The sequence below is a fragment of the Protopterus annectens genome, chromosome 6.part0, assembly GCF_019279795.1.
Source record: "Protopterus annectens isolate FY-2018-M chromosome 6.part0, PAN1.0, whole genome shotgun sequence".
NCBI classification, from domain to species: domain Eukaryota; kingdom Metazoa; phylum Chordata; order Ceratodontiformes; family Protopteridae; genus Protopterus; species Protopterus annectens.
Window position 1 is genome coordinate 704736690 of NC_056737.1, and position 20879 is coordinate 704757568.

Sequence of the window (20879 nt, forward strand, 5' to 3'; positions counted from 1 at the left end):
TCAATACATTGCAAACAACAAAATAGGTTATTATTTTCCCATAAACCAAAAATCTCTCTATGTGTTTTATCAGGGAAATCCCTTGTGATATTAAATGATATTAAAAATCTATGCCACAGTTTTATATCTAAATTTGTGTTACTGAATTTTCTAAACACATCAATAATATTGTTTATTAGTGCTAGTTTAGTTAATATTGTTGTACTATACTGTAAATTTAAACTTAAATAGTGCCGTATCTTATCTTTGTCACTTACCAAAGCATTCTTTGATAAACAATTTTCATTGATTAGTATAACAGAGTGTAACTGTTTCCAATTGGAAGAGTATTTAGGATTTATCCAGTTCATCACTATTTTAATTATACATGCCTTTATATAAATTTCAATGTCTGGGATTTTTTTCACTATTTTAATTATACATGCCTTTATATAAATTTCAATGTCTGGGAATTTTACCCCCCCCCCCCCCGTTCCTATTTTCTGATATGATGAGAATATGCCACTCTATTTGTTTTGGGGTCCCATAGGAATTTCATCAGAGTTGAAGTGATTTCTTTTCTTTCCTGGTAGAAGTATAAGGGCTTGTACTATATATAATATTTTAGGTAACAAAACCATTTTTATCAGTTATAACCTATCATTAAATGTTATAAACAAATTATTCCATTTGCTTATTAATGTCTTGATTACGTCTATGGCTTTAGTATAGTTAAGCTGTAAGGTTTCCTCTATATTCTTGCCTAGGAGTATTCCAGAATAATCTAGAGTTGAAACTTGGTTTCCAATAATATGATTAACTGGAACCTGTATGTTCTTTTTTCATTTAATAATAAATATTTTGATTTAGATTTGCTGAAGGAGACATAACATTTGATGATAGGTTACAACTGATACAAATGGTTTTGTTACCTAAAATATTATATATAGCACAAGCCCTTATACTTCCACCAGGAAACCATCCTAAACCTGGTGGACTTCTTTGAGAAGGTAGTACACACAGCCTACCTAGACCTCGCAAAGGCCTTCGACACCATTCCCCATTCTGGTATTACAGACAAGCTCACCAGCCTGAACCACTGGCTCATGGACAGAACCCACATGGTGAGAGATGCGGGAGCTAGGTCCGACTCTAAACCGGTTACAAGTGGCGTTCCCCAGGGCTCAGTCCTAGGACTCCTCCTGTTCGGCATATACTTCTCAGAGTTACAGGCAAGCACAGGAGGACTATGGTTGACCAAGTTCACAGAGTGAAAACTAGGGGCTATAATTGACTCTCCGGCTGACACAGACACCCTCCAAAAGGGTCTCACTGAGACGGATACCTGGTGTCAAAATCATGGCCTCAAGCTAAATGCCAAAAAGTGCATAGTCATCCCCTTTGGAAAAAACAAAGTACCCACAAACTACTGCATAGGTGGTAGTCCCTTAAATAAAGAAAATGTAACAAGGGATCTGGGGACCCAAGTAGATAGCAATGTCTCCTTTGATAATCACATTGCCAAAGTGGTTACAAAATCCTTCTATGTGGCCCACCTAATCACAAAAGGTTTTGCATTAAGATCAAAAGAGGTCATTGTGCCCCTCTACTCATCACTCATCAGACCCATCATAGAGTACAACGCCCCATTGGGATGTACCTTACAAGACACCTGCAACAGCTGGAAAGTCCACAGAAGTACCTCACCAAGAGGATCACTGGCCTCAAACAGATGCCCAATGAAGCTTGACTGAAGAAACTCCAGCTGTACTCGGTTGCATACTGCCTACTCAGAGGTGATCTCTTCCTGACATACAAGGCCATGTCCAACCCAAAATTGATGGACATGCTCCACCTAAAGACAACCTTATCCCCTCGAGCCACATGATCTAGGGATCTAAACCTCACCACAACAATAAATAGTACGTTCTGGAGGGATAGATTCCTGTTCCAGAGACTTTCCATGCTTTGGAACAAGATTCCAATCTACATTAGACAGAGCTTCTCACTAACACTCTTCAAGAGAAACCTTGACAAGTGGATGGGAAACAGAAAGTTTACCATGGGGATCACTTCAGTGGCTCTGCTGGACAGAGGCACAGGGAACTAATCTAAGGGGGCGGCGAAAGCCAACACATTCTGGCTAGGCTTACAAATGCCTTCGGGCAGACAGCCTAGTACCTACCTATGAGAGTCCTGAGATTTTTTGGAAATTTGTTGTTACTATATCCACTTCACCTAACACTTCCTAAGAGTTGGGTAAGGTAAGTAAGACATCATCAGCAAACATCATTATTTTAGAAATATATTGGTCATATATATTTATAACTCTTATCTTTGGGTTACTACGCATTAAAATGGCAAGTATTTCTATGGCCAGAGCAAATAGAATAGGGGACATGGGACATCCTTGTCTACTACCTCTAGTGATTTGGATTGCTTTGGAAGTAAAGGGACCTAATTTGACATATGCTAGATTATTTTCATAGATTTTCTTTATCGTTGTTATACAAAAGGGGGGGTGATAAAATAACTGTAAGACTCTACATAAATAACCCCAATTTAAGGAGTCAAAGGCCTTTTGAACATCTAAACCTATTATCAATGCTTCATGGTTTCCCCTATTTATTTTATGTATCAGAGTTAATACTCTTTTAATATTATCCTGTGTATGCCTGTTATGTATGAAACCAGTTTGGTCTTCATTAATTATTTAAGATATGGGTATTTTCAATCTATTGACCATAACTGACAAATAGTTCATAATCAGTATTCAGCAAATAAATTGGTCTATATGAGCTGCAATGATTAAGATCCTTATTCTCTTTTAATATAGGGGAAATCACAGAATATCTCCAAGATGGAGGAATATTTGCTAATGTTTGAACTTCAAGAAAGGTTTTATGTAGGAGAGATTATAGAAGAAGGGAACAATCTATAAATTTTGATAATTAATCCATTTATTCCAGGTGATTTATTAGACTTACTTCCTTTAATACCATTTATAATTTCCTTTTGAGAAATAGGTTTTTGTAGATCTAACTTAAGTTCCTCAGAAATTCTTGTTATGTTGGGAACTATATGCTCTAACTTCTCACATTTATTTGTACTTATTTTATCTTTATGATGTTCTGCATAATGATAATTAAAAGCCTCCAGAATGTCCCCTATGTCCGAGACTTTTTTCCTTTTCCTTTCATGAAAGATACTATCAATGTTATTAATTTTTAATTGTATCTTAATTTAAATAGGTTATGAAGATGCTTAGGAGAGGTAGCATAAGAATTTAATTTCATTTTGGGATAATATTTCATTATATTTCTTATTTGCTTCTTCTATTTTCCTCTTATTATCTGTAGTAATTATGTTTTTATTAGATTTAAGAGATAATATTTGATTTTGGAGTTGCTATAACTCTGAGTCCCATTCTTTAATTTTATTTTTGCACCAGCTAAGGGTTTTACCATATAGACAGGCCTTAAGTGAATCCCAAGCCATAACTGTGTTTGCTTCAGGTTTATAATTAATCTCTAAAAAAAGCTAAAGTTCAGAAGTTATCCAAGATTAAAAGTCTTTAATTGCTGTGATATATGAAGGGAATCCTTGAAGTAATAACTAATTGAGTGAATTCCAAGTGTATTGTTAACAACAGGGAATTATGATCTGAAAAGGGACAAGGTTGTATTGAAAAACTCAAGATTTTAGAATAAAGATCTTGTGAGATATACATTTTATCTATTCTAGTTTGGGTACCATGTCTACAGCCCTGGTGTGAGAATAGTAAATAATTTGTTCCCAAAGCATTAAAGGTATATTTTAATTTAAACATTTCTGTCTATTTTTTTAACTGTTTGGCTAAGGACAATAGTCTAGGAGATTTCCTATTGGCAGTTTCTGTAATATCTGTGATACAATTGAAATCACCTCCTAGTATAATATTACCTTTAGAAGTAGTTGTAATAAAGTCTGTTTCTTAGCTAGTGCAACCCCCATACCTGGGAACCAGTATAAATTAACCAGGGTCCAAATTCTATTATTAAACTTAAGTATAACTAAGGCCATGAGTCCATCATTATCTACATGTTTGTAAATGATTTGGGGATTTAAGAAAGTCTTTTTCCATAGAATTGTTACTCCTCTGGTCTTATTTTTATAAGAAGATTGAGCAAGTATTGTGTATTCCTTAGGGTCCCACATAAATGTGTCATTTATTTTAAAGTGTGTCTCTTGGAGAAAAACTACTTGAGCCTTGTTTAGTTTAAGATACCTTAGTAGGTTGGCTCTCTTATGTGGGTTGTTTAAGCCATTAGTATTTAAGGATATTAAAGTTAAATACATATCAGAATTATTTAAAGATAAATAATAAAGGAACTTGTATTAACAGAATCCTGTATACATAATACTCTTCCTGAATAGACAATAGAATATCAATTGTTGTATTTCTATTTATCTCAATCCAAATAACTTTCCCCATGAAAGATGAAAGTAAAACAACTGTGTCAGGCATTTCAAAACTAGAAACACAGTTAAATAACAAAATATTAGAATATTTTACTCTGATACAAACTTTAATACACTCTATACATGGAATGAAATACATTCCTAGTCTAGCAAACAAAACTAAATGTTCTAGACTACCTATCCCAACAATCAACCTTTGTTGGTTCGAGCCCATGAAAACAAGGTAAAAAATGGAGAATATATTATAAATTAAGAAAAAAATAGTAGCGATAAACAACTAATTAGATATTAATTCCAGTTAGGTATTAGAGATGAGTTACATACACTATTATTAGAAACATTAAACATTTATACAATAATCATTCACTAAGGAACCAAGAGACATATTAAGATATATATAATCTGAATTTAATGCTTAACAGACTAAGGAAACATTAGCTTTATTACCAATCTAAATGATTACCCAAAATACCTAAGCATGTTATCTGTACTAGTTCTAATAAAAATTTCAAAATGGCAGAACAAATCAAAGAATCATTTAGCATTTGTATTTACTTGCCCTCTGGATAAATCTTATCATGACAAACTGCCTTCTGATACACCCTGTAACCTTTGTGCTTAACTCCGTCCAAGTGGTGTACAGTACCTTGCTAGGTATCATTAATGATATAAACTGTAACATGTACCCTTAGCCTGAATATGTTGTGCATTCCGGATACATTACTTCCTACGCATGCTGCCTGTCCTCGACTTCTTGTATTCATTGCTTTCTGAAAAAGCCTTTGCAGATAAGATTTTCAGATTCAATTTCTTTCTGATGTCTTTTACATGCCATTATTGCTATTTGTCTGAACACTGAGAACTTGTTGTGCCATTTGTGTGGATGTTGGGGAACCTGTGATTTGCTGCTTCTGCTATATGCTCTGCACACATGTAACATTTTTCCTGTGCAGGTCAATTTCTGATTGCAGTTCCATGCACACACAACAGTATCTGCACTTGTGCTTTGTTTCATATATAGTACACCTTACATATGTACTTAAAGCTGTCCCATGTTACCTATTTATATTTGTATGCATAGTGTTATGGTGTCACTATCTCATCAGCTCATATGTCAGTCTTCCCTCATTGGACATGGTTGGGATTACACACTCTGACCTTAAAGACACAGCTATAATACTTGCAGACAGATTTAGAGCCACCTTTACTCCAGAAACATTCAACATTCCACAAATCCCTGAGTCTCACTCAACCCCTACGATCACCTTGGACCATGTCCTGACTGTACTTTCTAAAATAAAATGCCATGCTTACAGGGCCAAGCAATTTACACAGATGCCTATTTAACAGCACCAGACATGCCCATACTGGTTCCTCTCCTGCACCTGCTTAACTTAAGCTTAACCTCAGAGTATGTCCCTGAGATATGGAAAGTCACTGTAATGGTGCACCTGCAAAAGGTGGCTCAACTACGGATCCAAGGAATTACACACCCATCAGCCTAACCAGTCTAATTCAAAAGCCCATAGATTGTTTCTTTTCTGATTTCATAAACTCATGTTTACTTAACTTGGTTAACATTTTTGAGAATGTTGTTGAGGCAGTGAACAGTGTCTACTCAATTCACATAGCTTACTGAATATGGTCAAGTCCTTTGAGAGTGTACACCATGCTGACATTGTAAGCAAACAAAAAGAAATAAAGGTATGAGGTAAGATGGACTGCAAACTGACTGAGGGATAAAACACAGACAATTAAAATAGCAAGTGTCACTTCAGAAAGTAAGAAAACTAGCAGGGAAGAACTGCAAAGTTCAGTGCTGTGAGCCCTTCTTTTTGGTAATACTTTTCTGACCTCCATACAATAAACTTGACTTATGGCAAATCAGATTCATGGATGACCGTAAGCTTGGTGTCATTGTCTGCTTCCCCACCAATACTGAAGTGCTTTAGCAAGAACTAGTTCTAACAAACCAATGATGTACAGTGAAAAGGGCTCAAACTAAATGTAAAAAAACAGTAGCATTCTTGCCTTTGAGAAACTCCCCTCATCTATACAGAACATAGCCAGTACCCCCACTCTACAAAGACACAGTAGTCAGGGATCTCAGTATCTGGGTTGACAGTTCCTTCATGTTTGACTGTCATGCTGCAACAATAATTAGGAAATCCTTCTCTCTAGAACAACTCTGTCAAAGGAAGTTGTTGTCTCTCTGCACTCTACTCTAATTAGAGCAATTATTGAGTACAATGACCCCTTCGACATATACCTAGCCAGACATGTCATAAGGCTCCAAAGGTGTCTGACAAAAAAAAAATTTAGAAGCCCTCGCTCTATACACTGTCTTTTACAGAATCCTGTGCAGAGATCCTATACACTGTCTCTTACAGACTTCTGTGCGGAGATCCTATACACTGTCTCTTACAGACTCCTGTGTGGAAATCCTATATACTGTCTCTTACAGACTCCTGTGTGGAGATCCTATACACTGTTTCTTAAAGACACCTGTGCGGAGATCCATACCTGGTATTCTGTACTACCAAAAACTCTACCCTAATAAAGCTCTTATACATGCACAAAAGAGCAGCTGCACAAATACCCAAACCAAGGTTTTGAACATCCACTAAAAGATATATAAAACATGTGGGAGGCAGATTCATTACCTCCTGGCTGCCCTATCTCTAGAATAAACTGCCCAGGCATGTTAAGGAGATTGGGACCCTTATCCCGCTTCAACAAGAACTTTAATGACTGAAATTCCATGCCCCAAAATGACATGTTTTGCCCTTCTGAAAGCACTGATACCAACTTAAGGGTGGTATTTGGCAAGATGCTCATGGTCTTCAGTGTTACTTGTCTTGTTGTTCCTATGATTCTATAATTATGACTCTGTGTGTGTGTGTGTGTGTGTGTGTGTGTGTGTGTGTGTGTGTGTGTGTGTGTGTGTGTGTGTGTGTGTGTGTTTGTGTGTGCATGCATGAATGCTTGCTTCTGTGTGTGTATGTTTGTATATAAATGTACAGGAATAAATCTGTCTTTGGCCATTTCTCACTGTAAAATCTGATAAACCACCTGCCTGTTAATGAACACTGCTTTACTCTACCAAACATCTGAGGTGCTTTATATACTCTGTGCTGGCTGTACACTATATTAAGTGTGTCAGCAAAGGGCAGCTGTGAGCATGCGTGATGTTTCAGTTTACGTTCATAGTTTCATAGGTAAGTACTAGGCTATCTGCCTGAGGGCATCTATAAGCCTAGCCTGAATATGTTGGCTTTCGCCACCCCCTTAGATTACCTCCCTGTGCCTCTGTCCAGCAGAGCCATTAGTTCCCTGTGCCTCTGTCCAGCAGAGCCACTGCAGTGATCCCCGGGGTAAATTTTCTGTTTCCCATCCACTCGTCAAGGTTTCTTTTGAAGAGTGTTAGTGAGGGGCTCTGCCTAATGTAGATTGGAATCCTGTTCCAAAGCATGGGGAGTCTCTGGGACAGGAATCTATCCCTCCAGCATGTCCTATTTATCATTGTGGGGAGGTTTAGATCCCTGGAGTGTGTGACTCTAGGGGATTTGTTTTTTTTTAGGTGGAGCATGTCCATCAATTATGAGTTGGACATGGCCTTGTATGTCAGGCAGAGATCACCTCTGAGTAAACTGTATGCAACCGAGTACAGCTGAAGTTTCTTTAGTCAGGCTGCATAGGGCATCTGTTTGAGGCCAGTAATCCTCTTGGTGAGGTACTTCTGTGGTCTTTCCAGCTGTTGCAGGTGTCTTGTAAGGTACATCCCAAATGGGGCATTGTACTCTATGATGGGTCTGATGAGTGATGAGTAGAAGGGCACAATAACCTATTTTGTTCTAGATGCGAACCCTTTTGTGATTAAGTAGGCCACATAGAAGGATTTTCTAACCACCTTGGCAATATGATTATCAAAGGAGAGATTACTACCTACTTGGGTCCCCAGATCCCTTATTACATTTTCTGTATTTAGGGGCTACCACCTATGTGGTAGTTTGCGGGTACTTTGTTTTTTCCAAAGGGGATGACTATGCACTTTTTGGCATTTAGCTTGAGGCCATGATTTTGACACCAGGTATCCGTCTCAGTGAGACCCTTCTGGAGGATGTCTGTATCAGCCAGAGAGTCAATTATGGACCCCAGTTTGCAGTCGTCTATGAACTTGGTCAGCCATAGTACTCCTGTGCTTGCCTGTACCTCTGAGAAATATATACCGAACATGAGGGGTCCCAGGACTGAGCTCTAGGAGACACCACTTGTAACAGTTTAGAGTCGGACCTAGAGCCTGCAACTCTCACCGTGTGGGTTCTATCCATGAGCCAACTGGCAACCCATCTCATGACATAGGGATTTATGTTCAGGCTGGTGTACTCGTCTATAATACCAGAATGGGGAATGGTGTTGAAAGCCTTTGTGAGGTCTAGGTAGGCTGTGTGGACCGCCTTTCCCTCGTCTAAAGCCTTGGTAACTGTCTCAAAGAAGTCTACCAGGTTTAGGAGGCATGTTCTGCCCTTAACAAAGCCAAACTGGGTAGGGTCCAATGTTTGGAGGTTCCCAATGTCTCTGTTAATGAGTTCCATGATGATGCGGTCCATAGCCTTGCAGACCAGGCTAGTCAGGCTTATAGGGCAATAGTTGCTGGGGTCCGTTGTGGTTCCACCTTTGTGGAGTGGGATAACTGTTGTTGTGCGCCACTCTATGGGTACATAGCCTGTAGAGAGGCTGAGTTTGAACAGTGTGTTTAGGTGAGGGTTAGTTCATTTTGGAGCTCATGTAAGACACATCCTGGGACAATGTCCAGTCCCATTGAAGCTGTATTTTTGGCTTTGGATAGGGCTGTTTTAACCTATGTGTCAGCGATTGTCAAGGCTCTACATTCTTCTGGTATGGTTATGGGCCCTTTAGGTGGTGAGAGGGGGGTGAAGTTTGCATTAAACCTGTCTGCCAGAATGTTGGCAATATCAGTTGGTTCAGTGTATTTTGTGCCATTCTAAACAAACTCAGAGCAGATCGGAGAGTTTCCACTTAGGTTATTGACATAGCTAAAGAAGGCTTTGTGGTTATCTTTGGAGTCATTGGCAATTTTTCTTTCGAAGCTAGCCTTGGATGATTTTATGAGGGATCATAGTTTCTTGCTGATACTGATCAGGGATGTCTTCCCTTCTTGGGATTTTATTCTTTTCTGTACTAGTTTCCTCCTCCTATTGTATAGCTTGTTTATGGCAGGGGTCCACCAGACTGGTTTCCTTTTCTTGGAGGAGTGAGTCTTGGTTTTGCTTGGGATAGCATGATCCATGCATTCTTGCAGGTGCTCATAGAGTGCCTTTGTAAGGGATTCAGCAGCTTGGACAGCATTGTCCTTTAGCATGGGGGCTGTGAACCTTTCCACCTCAGTCTTAAGTAAAGTGAAGTTTGCTTTTGAAAAGTTTTTCATGGTGGTTTCCTTGATTGGGGGTGGGGCAGAATGTGGATATCCAGAGTGATTAGTCTATAGTCTGATCTAACCAGCGAGAGGTTGACCTCCAGTGTGGAACACCGGTCGCCCATGTTGGTGATGACCAGGTCCAATATGTTGTCACCTCTGGTGGGGGTGTTGACCAGTTGATCCAGGGCATTCTAGTTTATAAATTCTAGGAACTGTTGGGCAAGGAAGTTAGTACTTGAGTAGTTCTCCCAGTTAATGTTTGGGTAATTGAAATCACCCAATATTAGGGCATTTGGTAGGACCTTCATATTTTCCAGTGTCTCCAGAAACAGAGAATGGGGGGCCTGGGTCATGGTGGGTGATCTGTAGCAAGCTACAATTTGAATTGCAGTTTTACCCACTGTTAGTTGCACATGGATGATCTCTGAGGCATTGTGCTGCGCCACTAACCTGGAGGTGTGGGTATCATTGATGAATATGGATAAACCCCCGCATTTTGTGTTTCGGTCCTGTTTCTGTGGCCGAAATGTATGGTATTAGTTACAGCCTGGTTGTGTCGGGGTGCTCTCTGGAGCCTTAAACCAGGTTTCTGTTACTGCGCAGATATCAAAGTTCTCCATACTAAGGAGTGCCTTGAGTGCCTGCATTTTGAGGTTTAGACTTCTGGTGTTGAGTAGCATTACCGTCAGTTTTTGGTTACTTGTGCTATTTACAGTGGTAGGTTTGTTTTTTGAGCCTTGCCTAAAAAAGGCACTATGGGGGCAGCAAAAGCCTTGGCCAGTATTAGAAAGCCTAAAGGTGACAGGTGCAAGCCATCTCTTGCGAAGCAACGTGGCTTGTCGAGCATGTCATCCCAGGCGGACAGATACTGGATCCCATTTGAATGACACCAGAAACTTAGCCAATTGTTGAAATTGATCATTTTTTTCTTCATACTGTGGCATCATTCTTGGTGATGGCAGGGTCAGGGTCATACTGGCCTGGGCTACGTGATCGGAGAGCTCTTCCATGTCTCTTTTTATGTAGTCCAGTGAGGTACATCTCAGGTCATTCACAACAACATGGACAATGACAGAGTCGTATTTGTACTTGTTCTGGAGCGACCTGAGTGCTTGTGTTATGTGGCGGATCCTGGCGCCCGACAGGCAGCTAACTGTAACCTTCTTCTTGTCCAGCCTAGTTAGTGGGACATCAGTGTGCCTGACTATAGAGTCGCCTATTACTAGTGTGTTGGGTATGTTATTTTGCCTTAAGGGCTGTGACTGCGTGGCACACTGATTATGTGAAGTATGTGTTTCATGGTTTGTGATGGGGTGTGGAGGTTGCTTGGATGTCTGATTTGGAGGTCTCTGTTCCTTTTGCAGATTTTTATTTAGAGCCTCAGAGTATGTTTTCGTGTATTTGTGTGTGTTATTTGCCAGTGTTGGTTTAGTAGGTCTATGTGAGACTGGTGGTGTGTTGCAAGTATTTCCCTTCTCCTCTTGACTGTCAGTTCCAGTCTTGGGTTGAGAGAGCTTTGCCTCCAGTTTGGCTGTATAATTGCATCTCTCACATATATTAGTGTTTGGTGGTAGGAGGAGTGGGCTGTCTATGTACATGAGGCAATTGTAACATTGCCTCAAAATGCCCAGATTCACCAGTTAGACTGGAGAATACACCTGAAACTGCCCCTTGTACATGCCTGAATAGGTAAAGTGAGCTGTTTTACTGATTGTCTGGTACAGATGAATAGAGAGCCTTGTCCTTCTGGACAGTATAGGGGGGTCTAGTGCTAGGGTTAATTAGTGCTTGCTATGAGTTTTGAGCAAGTGCTGGGCTGTGAAATGAATGGTTTGAGTGCTTAAGTTGAAAGTTTGCATAGTTCCAAGGGAAAAATTGAAGAGTAGACTTAGTGGAGCTGGCAATAGTTTAACCCTAGTTAACCGGCGCTGCCCAGTGTGCAAAACCACACAAATGTGGTTTTTATAGCAGGGAAATGAAAGAGAGAGAAATTAGCCTAAAATGGCCAATAAACTTCTAACTTCTGGGCTGGAACCACTCCTCTAGGGACAGATAGGCTGCTCAAAGCTGCCCTCTCTCACAGGTGAACAGAGAAACTTCCTTCTATCCAAGGTATGGGCAACACAGAAACTTGTAACACAGCCCTGAATTCAGCAATAACCTGAAAACTGGACTATACTAGTTCAGAAAGGCGGGAAAGAAGTATTTTTTTTCATAAAATAAAACAGATACAATAAAAAAAAACACTTTAAATGCACAGAAATGGCTATCACACTTTAGTGTGTAGCCTACAACAGCTAAACAGATTATTTAAATGCAAAAATGACTTAGTTCAAGTGCAAGCAGCAAATAAGTACAATATGTAGCAGAAACAAGCTTTTTAAATCACAGAAACGCTAAAAAATCTGTGTTTTAGGCAGAATTAGTTAAAGACAGCAAGAAAATGCAGAAAAATGATACTTAATCACTCCAAAGTCTCTCTTTTGTCTCTCTGCTGCTGTAGAACTCTGCAGGACACCTGGCAGGCACTTGCTGAGCTGAATACAAGCGCAAAAAACTGTGCAAATGCGTTTTTTATAGCAGGGAAATGAAAGAGATAGAAATTAGCCCAAAATGGTCAATAAATTACTAACTTCTGGGCTACAGCAAACAAGGCACACAAATTTCAGAAAGCAACAGTTCAAATAAGCAGGCACAATAAGCCTTTATTTAACCAGAAATTCCCAGCTCAGAAGGGCAGAATCTAGCCTCTTCTCCCACAAGAGTGCAGACCACAAACCTTCTTAATGTAAAATAACTGGCTTGAAGTCCAAGTGCTTAAACCAGAACTAATGTGTTTTTAGAATAACAGACACTGAGCCTTCAATCAGCAATTCCCAACTTAGAAGGATGTAAGCTGCCTGTCCTGCCACAACAATGCAGTCCACAAACCTTCTTAATGTAAAACAACTGGTCTGAAGCCCAAGTGCTTAAAACAAAAGGCTTAGAATAGCAGTTATAATTTAATCAGGCTGCTACCAAGCAGTAATAACTGCAGCAGAATAATACAACTGAGTACTTTTAAGAAGAAGCACAAGCAAAATAAGGTAATAAAGTGGGAAGAAACACAATTACAGTAAAAGCAGATGAATAAAGTGCATTTTTTATAACAATAGGAAAACGAGCAAACTGATTTAAACATATTATCGAATTAACCAGTAAAAAAATCTCAAAACTGAGCCCTGTTCCAGCAGTCTTCAATTAGACATGTTCTTACCGCACACTCCTGCCACTAGGGTGCAGTGGAGCCTTCTCCAAAAAAGATGGCCTGGATTAGTGCTCAAGTTATACAAACAAAGGTATTTTCAGCAGGCCTGAATCTAGTTTATGTAAATGCTTTATACTGTCACTGCTAAAGCTGATATGATTTCTGCGTTATAGCTTGGATGTCTGCTGTGAGCGATATTTTATACCCATGTAGGATTATATTTTTTGTTTCAAGCATGTATGCATTTTGTACTGGAATGCATGTGTCACTCATCTGCATCCCTCTCATAAGCTTAATTGTTACAGATTTTCAAATGCATTTTGGTGGGCAGTTTTATGCATTTTGCTGCAATTTCATAAAGCATGTTATTACTCTGCAAAGGTTAATACTGTTTTCTTTCAAATGCTCTCAGCTGCATACCTCTTTACCAGTGTTACTATACATCTGTCACCCATCTGTGATTCCTACATCTGGTCATTTCCTCACTGCTTTGAGTACCCGTGTAACTGCATCCTTCCTCTGCCGATATTTTTTCTTCCTTACATGTTAGCTGTGTGTTTTACAGGCATGATACACTTCACAACTTCAAATCTGCATGTGCATTGTTTTTTTTTTCCCACACAACTTAAGGCATACATTTTCTTCCTTTTTATGTTGACTTAGTTTGTTGAACTAGCTGTTTTGTATATTCTTTCTTTCCAGTACTCAGTGCCAGTCTGTACAATTCTTAACTGCCAATCACACAATGCAGACTTAAAGGTAGTGCATGTTTCTCACTGCTGACCTTTCAAGAATCCTGCCCATGGAGAATGGGACTCTGAGAATGCAGTAGTAGAAAGGAAATCTATATGATACTGACGTACTACATTAGAGGCAAGCAGAACCAGTAGGAATTGAAAGGAAATTTCCAGGTGAAAGACATAGGAGCTAACTGAAAGGGAAATAAAATTTAAGACTAACGTCACAAAATACTATTTCACAGAAAAGGTATGTAGACTTGCAAGTCCTCCCTTAGAAGTGAAGATGAGGATCAAATTACATGAACCAGTATAGAATCTTCTTAGGCTGATTTGTTGATTAAGTAAGAGCATCTTTTCACCTGTAGTGAACTACATGCAAAACTGTTACATTGGAGACAGTGGAAAATATTACAATATACAAGTAGCTTGAGAATCCTTGGAAACACTAACCATGAAGAATTACTTAAAATCCAGTGCCAACAGTTAAAGCAGGAATAAAAAAACTCCATATTGCAGATGAAATAAAAAGGCAAACAACAAGCCTTAATTACTGAAACAGTCACGCCTAGTGACTACAGAGTCCAAAATGAGTGACACTAAATAATAAAAGATTGTAGCATGCAACATAAACTATAGTAGCAATAAACAAAGATACTGAAGTAATCCCAATAGTTGTAGGAGTAACTGAGCTAATAAAAAAAGAGTTTTAAAGCAAACTTACAAATGCTGTCAATACATGTAACCCCATATGAACTACAGAAGGAAACAGTCCTAAGTACATTTTGGAAGGTGAGAAATGCAAACATCAAACAGTGAACCAAACAGATTTTATAAACTTTGAGTCGTGATGAAGAAAAGGAGTATTCCTGTGACGGAATTAAAAACCACGAAACATCTGCAGGAATTAAAAAGAGACATGACTACCCACTCAGAAATCTACTTGTTGTTGTCCTGTAAGTACACTGAAGTATTTGTTGCTAACACGGCAGACAGGTAGCCTGAGACAGAACAACCTGCCTTTGCTCATCTTTCTCAAAGCTTGGCTCAGTGGTGCAAAGGGATAAAGCCCTGACTGTCCTGCAGATAACCAATATGGGACTACCAGCGCAGGAAATGGAGAGACTGGATGTGGATGGATGGGGAAGAGCAGCAAATACCAGATTGCCTATCCTGGGGAGGGTGGTGGGTGGCAGTTTGGCTTGATGTAGTGGTGACACTTGCAAGAATGCAGGTGTATTACTGCAAACATGAACATTTTACACTGTCCTTGCTTTAAGTGGTGTTCCACTTGGTTAGGAGGTTACATATTCACCTCTCGATCTGAGACAGTGAAAGCAGAGCTTGCAAGGCTTCTGTGGTGGTAAGGATAGGACAGTTCACAGGATCTGAAATCTGGGCCACTCCCTAACATCTGAACCTCACATCCACCATGGAATGAGTGGGACAGAGGGCTATGGTCATGATGGTGGAATGAAAGGGTCATCAGAGTGTAGGAAGGGAAACCAATGAGTTGAGCCTGTGGATCTCTAAGCACACGTGCATACACACACAGACACACACACATGCACACACACACACACACACAAACACACACTGATATACAGAATATGAAAAAAAAAATCAGACTGCCTTTATTTATTCATCTCAAGAAACATAAAGAAGAATTAAAAACATGCTTTATACAGAAGGGAAACGTCTAATCAATGTCATATAAGAGCATGTCAAGGTTTTCAAACCTTACCTGCATCGTGCTGAAGTCAGACTCGATTGACAGCTCCTGCAGTACATAGGTTGGGTCCAGTGCACATTCTAGTTCTTGCTTAATTCTTTCAATTTCTTTATTGAGACTGTCGGCCTCTAGTAGTGCAGACTGTAAAGTAAGCAAGATAGTAATGTAAGGGAACAATCGGATGGGATGCACTTCATACTTTTTAGCAGCACTGAAAATTTGCTACATGCTAAATACGCCATGAGGGATAAGTAGTGTGTGTGTGTGTGTGTGTGTGTGTGTGTGTGTGTGTGTGTGTGTGTGTGTGTGTGTGTGTGTGTGTGAGAGACTGTAGCTTGACAGCTCTTCAAATAACGTGTGGGGTCAAAGGCAGTGCCAGTTCCTTTCGTTAGCTATAAAACAACCTAATTAATACACACTCCAAAGGTTTTTTGCTCAAGCCACTGCTGGGGTCACAAGTCTCTCACTAGCCACACTCCATGACCGGGTTCCTATTGTCCCAACCCACACAACAGTCTCTGTTGCCCCATACAGCAATTCTCACTGTGTGAAATTAGAAATATGTTAATTATCAAGTAATTCAGATACAGTGGAAGTATGAATTACTGTTACAACGGTGACTGTGACCTTTCTCAGTACTCTTCTTGTCCTGTAGGTCAGGCATTTTCATGGTCTGTTTTCATATTTCATTTCTAAAAACTGCCGGCAGTGGATACACTCAGTTTCCACCTGTTTCTCTGCTATGACAGAAAACTCTGTAGCCTGTCAATAAAATGTACTGTATACCTTAAGCTGTCCACTGTCATCCATTAACTGGATGAAGTACATTATGAGCAACAGCAGTCTGCTTTGCTAGGCTGGCATTTTGAACACTGGTATCTTATCTCACATCTGCAAATATCAGCACTGAAACATTTAGAACTGCAAGACTGTCGGTCTGCCCTAATAGGGATTACGAGTTAATAAAATATACCTGAAAATAAAGTATAAAGACCTGACATTTTAGTAGTACTGCTTTGCTTCATCTTCCTCCATAGGTATCCTCTTTTTGAAATATTAACCAGCTGTAATGTTTTACGAAATCAAGGTCGACAAGTAAAGTGAGGAACATAATACAGCACAGACTGTCTTAGTAAAATATTAATAAAACTGAATATCTGTGCCATGGGTCACCAGTGACAACAAAAATAAAACTTGTGTCACTTTATTCTTTTTAAGCTTCATTATTTACTATAGTTAACAAACACAACATTAAAATTCTTTCTTTCTAAATTTCTAAATGTAATACACACAATAGTAAGTTTCTTTTTGTTCAATCAGACTGAGCTAACAGAGCTTTATAAGCAGAGCTTTGGGAGAAAGGCTCCACAAAGAAAAACAGTAAAATAAAAAGCATATTGCAGTTACACAGAAATTAAGAGCACATACAATACAATATGTAAGCAAATATGTAACATTTTATCAATAACCCATGGCTGGATGCATACCCAAAAAAGCCAGTTGTGTCTAAATCGGTTGCATTACTTTTGTGCTATATTTGTAGTTACAGACTTTTTTTACTTTTTGCAGTGTTTATTTATGTGTTGTTCCACAGTTCTGTAGAAAAATAGTTCCCTCTACATTTACTTCTATATTCTAACATATATTATAAAAGCTTTACATAATAAATGTGTAAATTAAGACTACAGAAAATACAACTACACAATATTACACAAGTAAATATAACAAAACCTTATACGTCTTATAGGAGCTACTTGTGAATTCCAGCATTGCCATTCCATTGTAGTGGTGCTTTACTGATGCTCAATGCTCCATGAAGTTTTGTTGTGTTTCTGAAGTTATAGTACTGTCTGAGTTTCTCTCTTTTTGGAATATTTCTAGTGTCAAGTTCTTCTGTTATATTTCTGTACAGTTAAAACCAGTGTCAAGTCACGGTGCATGTGTGGGTGCATAACACAGAGTCATAGATTCATAGGCAAGTACTAGACTAGCTGCTCTTGTAGACCATTTTAAGCCTAGCCAATTTCCCTTATTGGGAATCAAACCCTGTACCTCTTTGCCTGTGAGGTAAACACCTTAATCATTATGCCAACCATTAACCTTCAAAATGTGTTAACAGAGCCAGATAGTAGTCAGACCTACAGACTTCTTAGCCATAATCAGATGCATTATCCATTGCACCACTTGCCCTGGTGTCTCACACACACACACACACACACACACACACACACACACACACACACACACACACACACACACACACACAAAACGATTTTCTACTTAAGCCTTTACAAGACAGTTACTGTCGCAATACTTACATAGGATTCTGGTTCAGTGAACTGATATCTTTCTGGTTTGCTTGTTTCAAAAAGAGTATACTGACATGCAGACAGTATGTGGCCCCATGCTATGAACCCCTAGTACCCCTTGGGTCAACCTCTCCTAAACTTATCCAGCATGAATCATTCTCCTGCCTACATAGTGGCTATATCCCAGAAGCATGAAGAATGGCTATACTGGTGCATTACATAAGGGTGGCCCTATGACTGATCCCAGTTATTATACATCTATTATTCTCACTAACAGTGCTTATAGAGTACTGGAACACATAATTACTGAGTTAATAAGCATCTCTAAATTCTAGACCCAAACTGTTTTGGATTCATCACAGGCTAATCTTGTCTACTTATCCCAGATGATTTCTTTGAAAGGGTCTTCATTAATACTGCTTACCTTGACCTTGCCAGCATTTGATACCATATTCCCATACAGCTGTTACAGACAAATTTCCCAACTCAAAATATATAATACATATGCCCCGACTATGGCACAGGCGAGGATGGGAGTGAGCAGCCACTGCTGGTTTACCCATTGTGGAAGAGAGGGGCAGTTCTGTCTCAACACATGGGTGATACCTCATGGGAACTTTAGGTGTTACAACCAGTGGAGTCTAAGCCTGCTGTGCCCATGTTATCCAAGTGCATTTCCACTCCTAAGCTGACAGGAACACAGCATGCGGGAGCACACTTCCCCTCAGAAGATAGTAACAGTGGAGAGCAGAAATGCTGTTGGGGGGGTGCTCCTAAGGGGAAGCAACCCCACAGGACGAGAAAGCTCTCCCACTCTGTACTATCCCCTCTCACCTGAGAACTGAAGGCCAACTGGGATTCCCAGGCAGGAACAAATGGGCCATAAGTTCTCTCAACTAGCCTGCAAATGCCTGGCTTCCACACCCCAGGAATGATTATAACAGTTGGGGGCATGTAGAAAACCATTGGCTGAGGGCCTACAGGAAGGAAAACAAAACAAACAAAAAAAAAAAAAAAACATCTCCAGACTGGGTAAACTCTCATTCTATTGTGCTTCTTACAGAATTCCATTGGGTGTTCTCTTTCTAGCATTTTGAGTAATGTATGACTTGGATCTCTGACCTTTTCCACCTTCAAAGAACCAACATACTAACACTCTAACAACTATCAACTTCAAAATGAAGTTCTTGCATCCCCTATCTTTGAGCAAGCTCCTCATATATCAAATAAAGCAACTACTTATCTATCATCTAAACCAGTCTAGACAACTGGATGGGTGATTGTAAGTTTATGCCCACGTATGCCAATGATCATTTAACTTTGGGTAATTAGCTTATTAGCTTATTTATATTACATTTTGGCAAAGTGATTAAGATTTTCAGTAGTGCTCTAGCCACAAGCTTAGTATGATGCAATGAACTTATGAATCATGGTGCTGTCTGTCACCAGCTGCAGAACTCCATGTTTCCAAATTTTTCTGAGGACTTTCAATGCTTAAAGCATTGATAGTATTTCTGTTAAGATTCACATGGCCAATGGTCCATTTGCTCTTGTGTGTATCCATGTCCAGCCCTCCCCACCAAAAAAGGTGTTGATTATGTCCAGCATTAGGCTAGGCTTTAGCTTGTTACTGGAGAAAACTTGGTTCATCAGACAGGCCACTGTGAACGTTAGATTGCTGCACAGTTCCGCCTCTGTTTGTTTGTAACAGGCAGGCATCCAAGCATGGACACATGTACCCTCGTGGTTCTGAACACTACTTCTACCACTACAGATTAACACTTAACAAAGACTGTCAGAAGTACAGAGACCAACATCAAGGAAGTTAACTGGAAATGGTGGTCACCTGCCCTGAACTGGATGAATCATCTGTGTTTGAAAACTGATGCATGTAGATGAGCATCTATGAGGTCTATCATGGCCATGACTACTTTTGACACTATGAGGTCTATCATGGCCATGACTGCTTTTGACATGAGCAAAGGAAGGCGGTACTGCAGGATTAGTGTTCTGAACCTGGATATTTGCCAGAAAACATTAAGTATGGAGAGATCAAAAATCTTTCTCCTCATGCCGTATTTTTCAGACAGGAGGAAGAGTCTTGGATAAAACCCAGAATCCTCTTGCCTTAATAGGACCTCATCTATGGCCTACTGCTTTCCTAAGTGTTCCAGCAGAAGAACTCTAGAACTGGAGAAAGGGTCCAGAATTCTATCATATACATTGATATTTATATGTCCAGAATCCATCTGTTTACAACAATTTGTACCTGACATTCCTTAAAAGGCTGAGATCTTCTCCTAGAAGAGAGAGGAAGAGGGAGGGCTATGATTAGGGACACAGTACACGAAGGGTGGATGGATATTGGATAAGTCATGGTTGATTGAGAGTTTGGTCCCACTACACATGGATCACCTCATCAGCTTAGCTCTCTTCTTCTCCTGCCATCTTTGTTTCTCAAAGGTGCTTCTATTTTTGGTCTGCTGGTTTGTTGTTTGGCACATGAAAATCGGACATTATTTTGAGATATAGTTGCAGTTGTACCTGGAGAAGTTGAAAGAAAGTGCTGATTCAGCATTTTAAAAATTTCCCCTTTTCAGCTTATTTGGTGAAAATTTCTTGTGCTGATGTGCCAAACATGAGTCTTTTTTCCAAGGGGAGCACTAAGCAACTGTCCTTTAACATCCTCTGGTTATGGCTGAGTCTTCAGTCATGCATGTCTGCAGATATCCACCCCAACACCACTGCCTTGGAAGCTGTATCTATTGCATCACAGGTACACTTAATCACGCCTCTTTGGCCATGTGAGTAAACCTGGAGATTTGAACCATGGCAATCTCATATCTTCTTTCTGCAGTGAGATCTCCACCTACTTGTGGATCTCTATTTGGTATTTTACCAAATGCATATAACAGTTAATGGATCTGTAAGCCAGAGAAGTCAAAGTATACATTTTTCCCCAAACCTATTCAAA

At 39.5% G+C, this 20879-nt stretch overlaps 1 protein-coding gene across 1 annotated transcript in view; it reads right to left on the reverse strand.

Annotated features, from left to right (window-relative positions):
- Positions 1–20879, reverse strand: part of SYNE2 (spectrin repeat containing nuclear envelope protein 2) — a 3814665-nt gene that overhangs the window by 1724794 nt on the left and 2068992 nt on the right. Inside the window, exon 63 of the mRNA XM_044073561.1 lies at positions 15609–15737. Coding sequence (XP_043929496.1) covers positions 15609–15737 — 129 coding nt within the window. The remainder of the gene's footprint in view (positions 1–15608; positions 15738–20879) is intronic.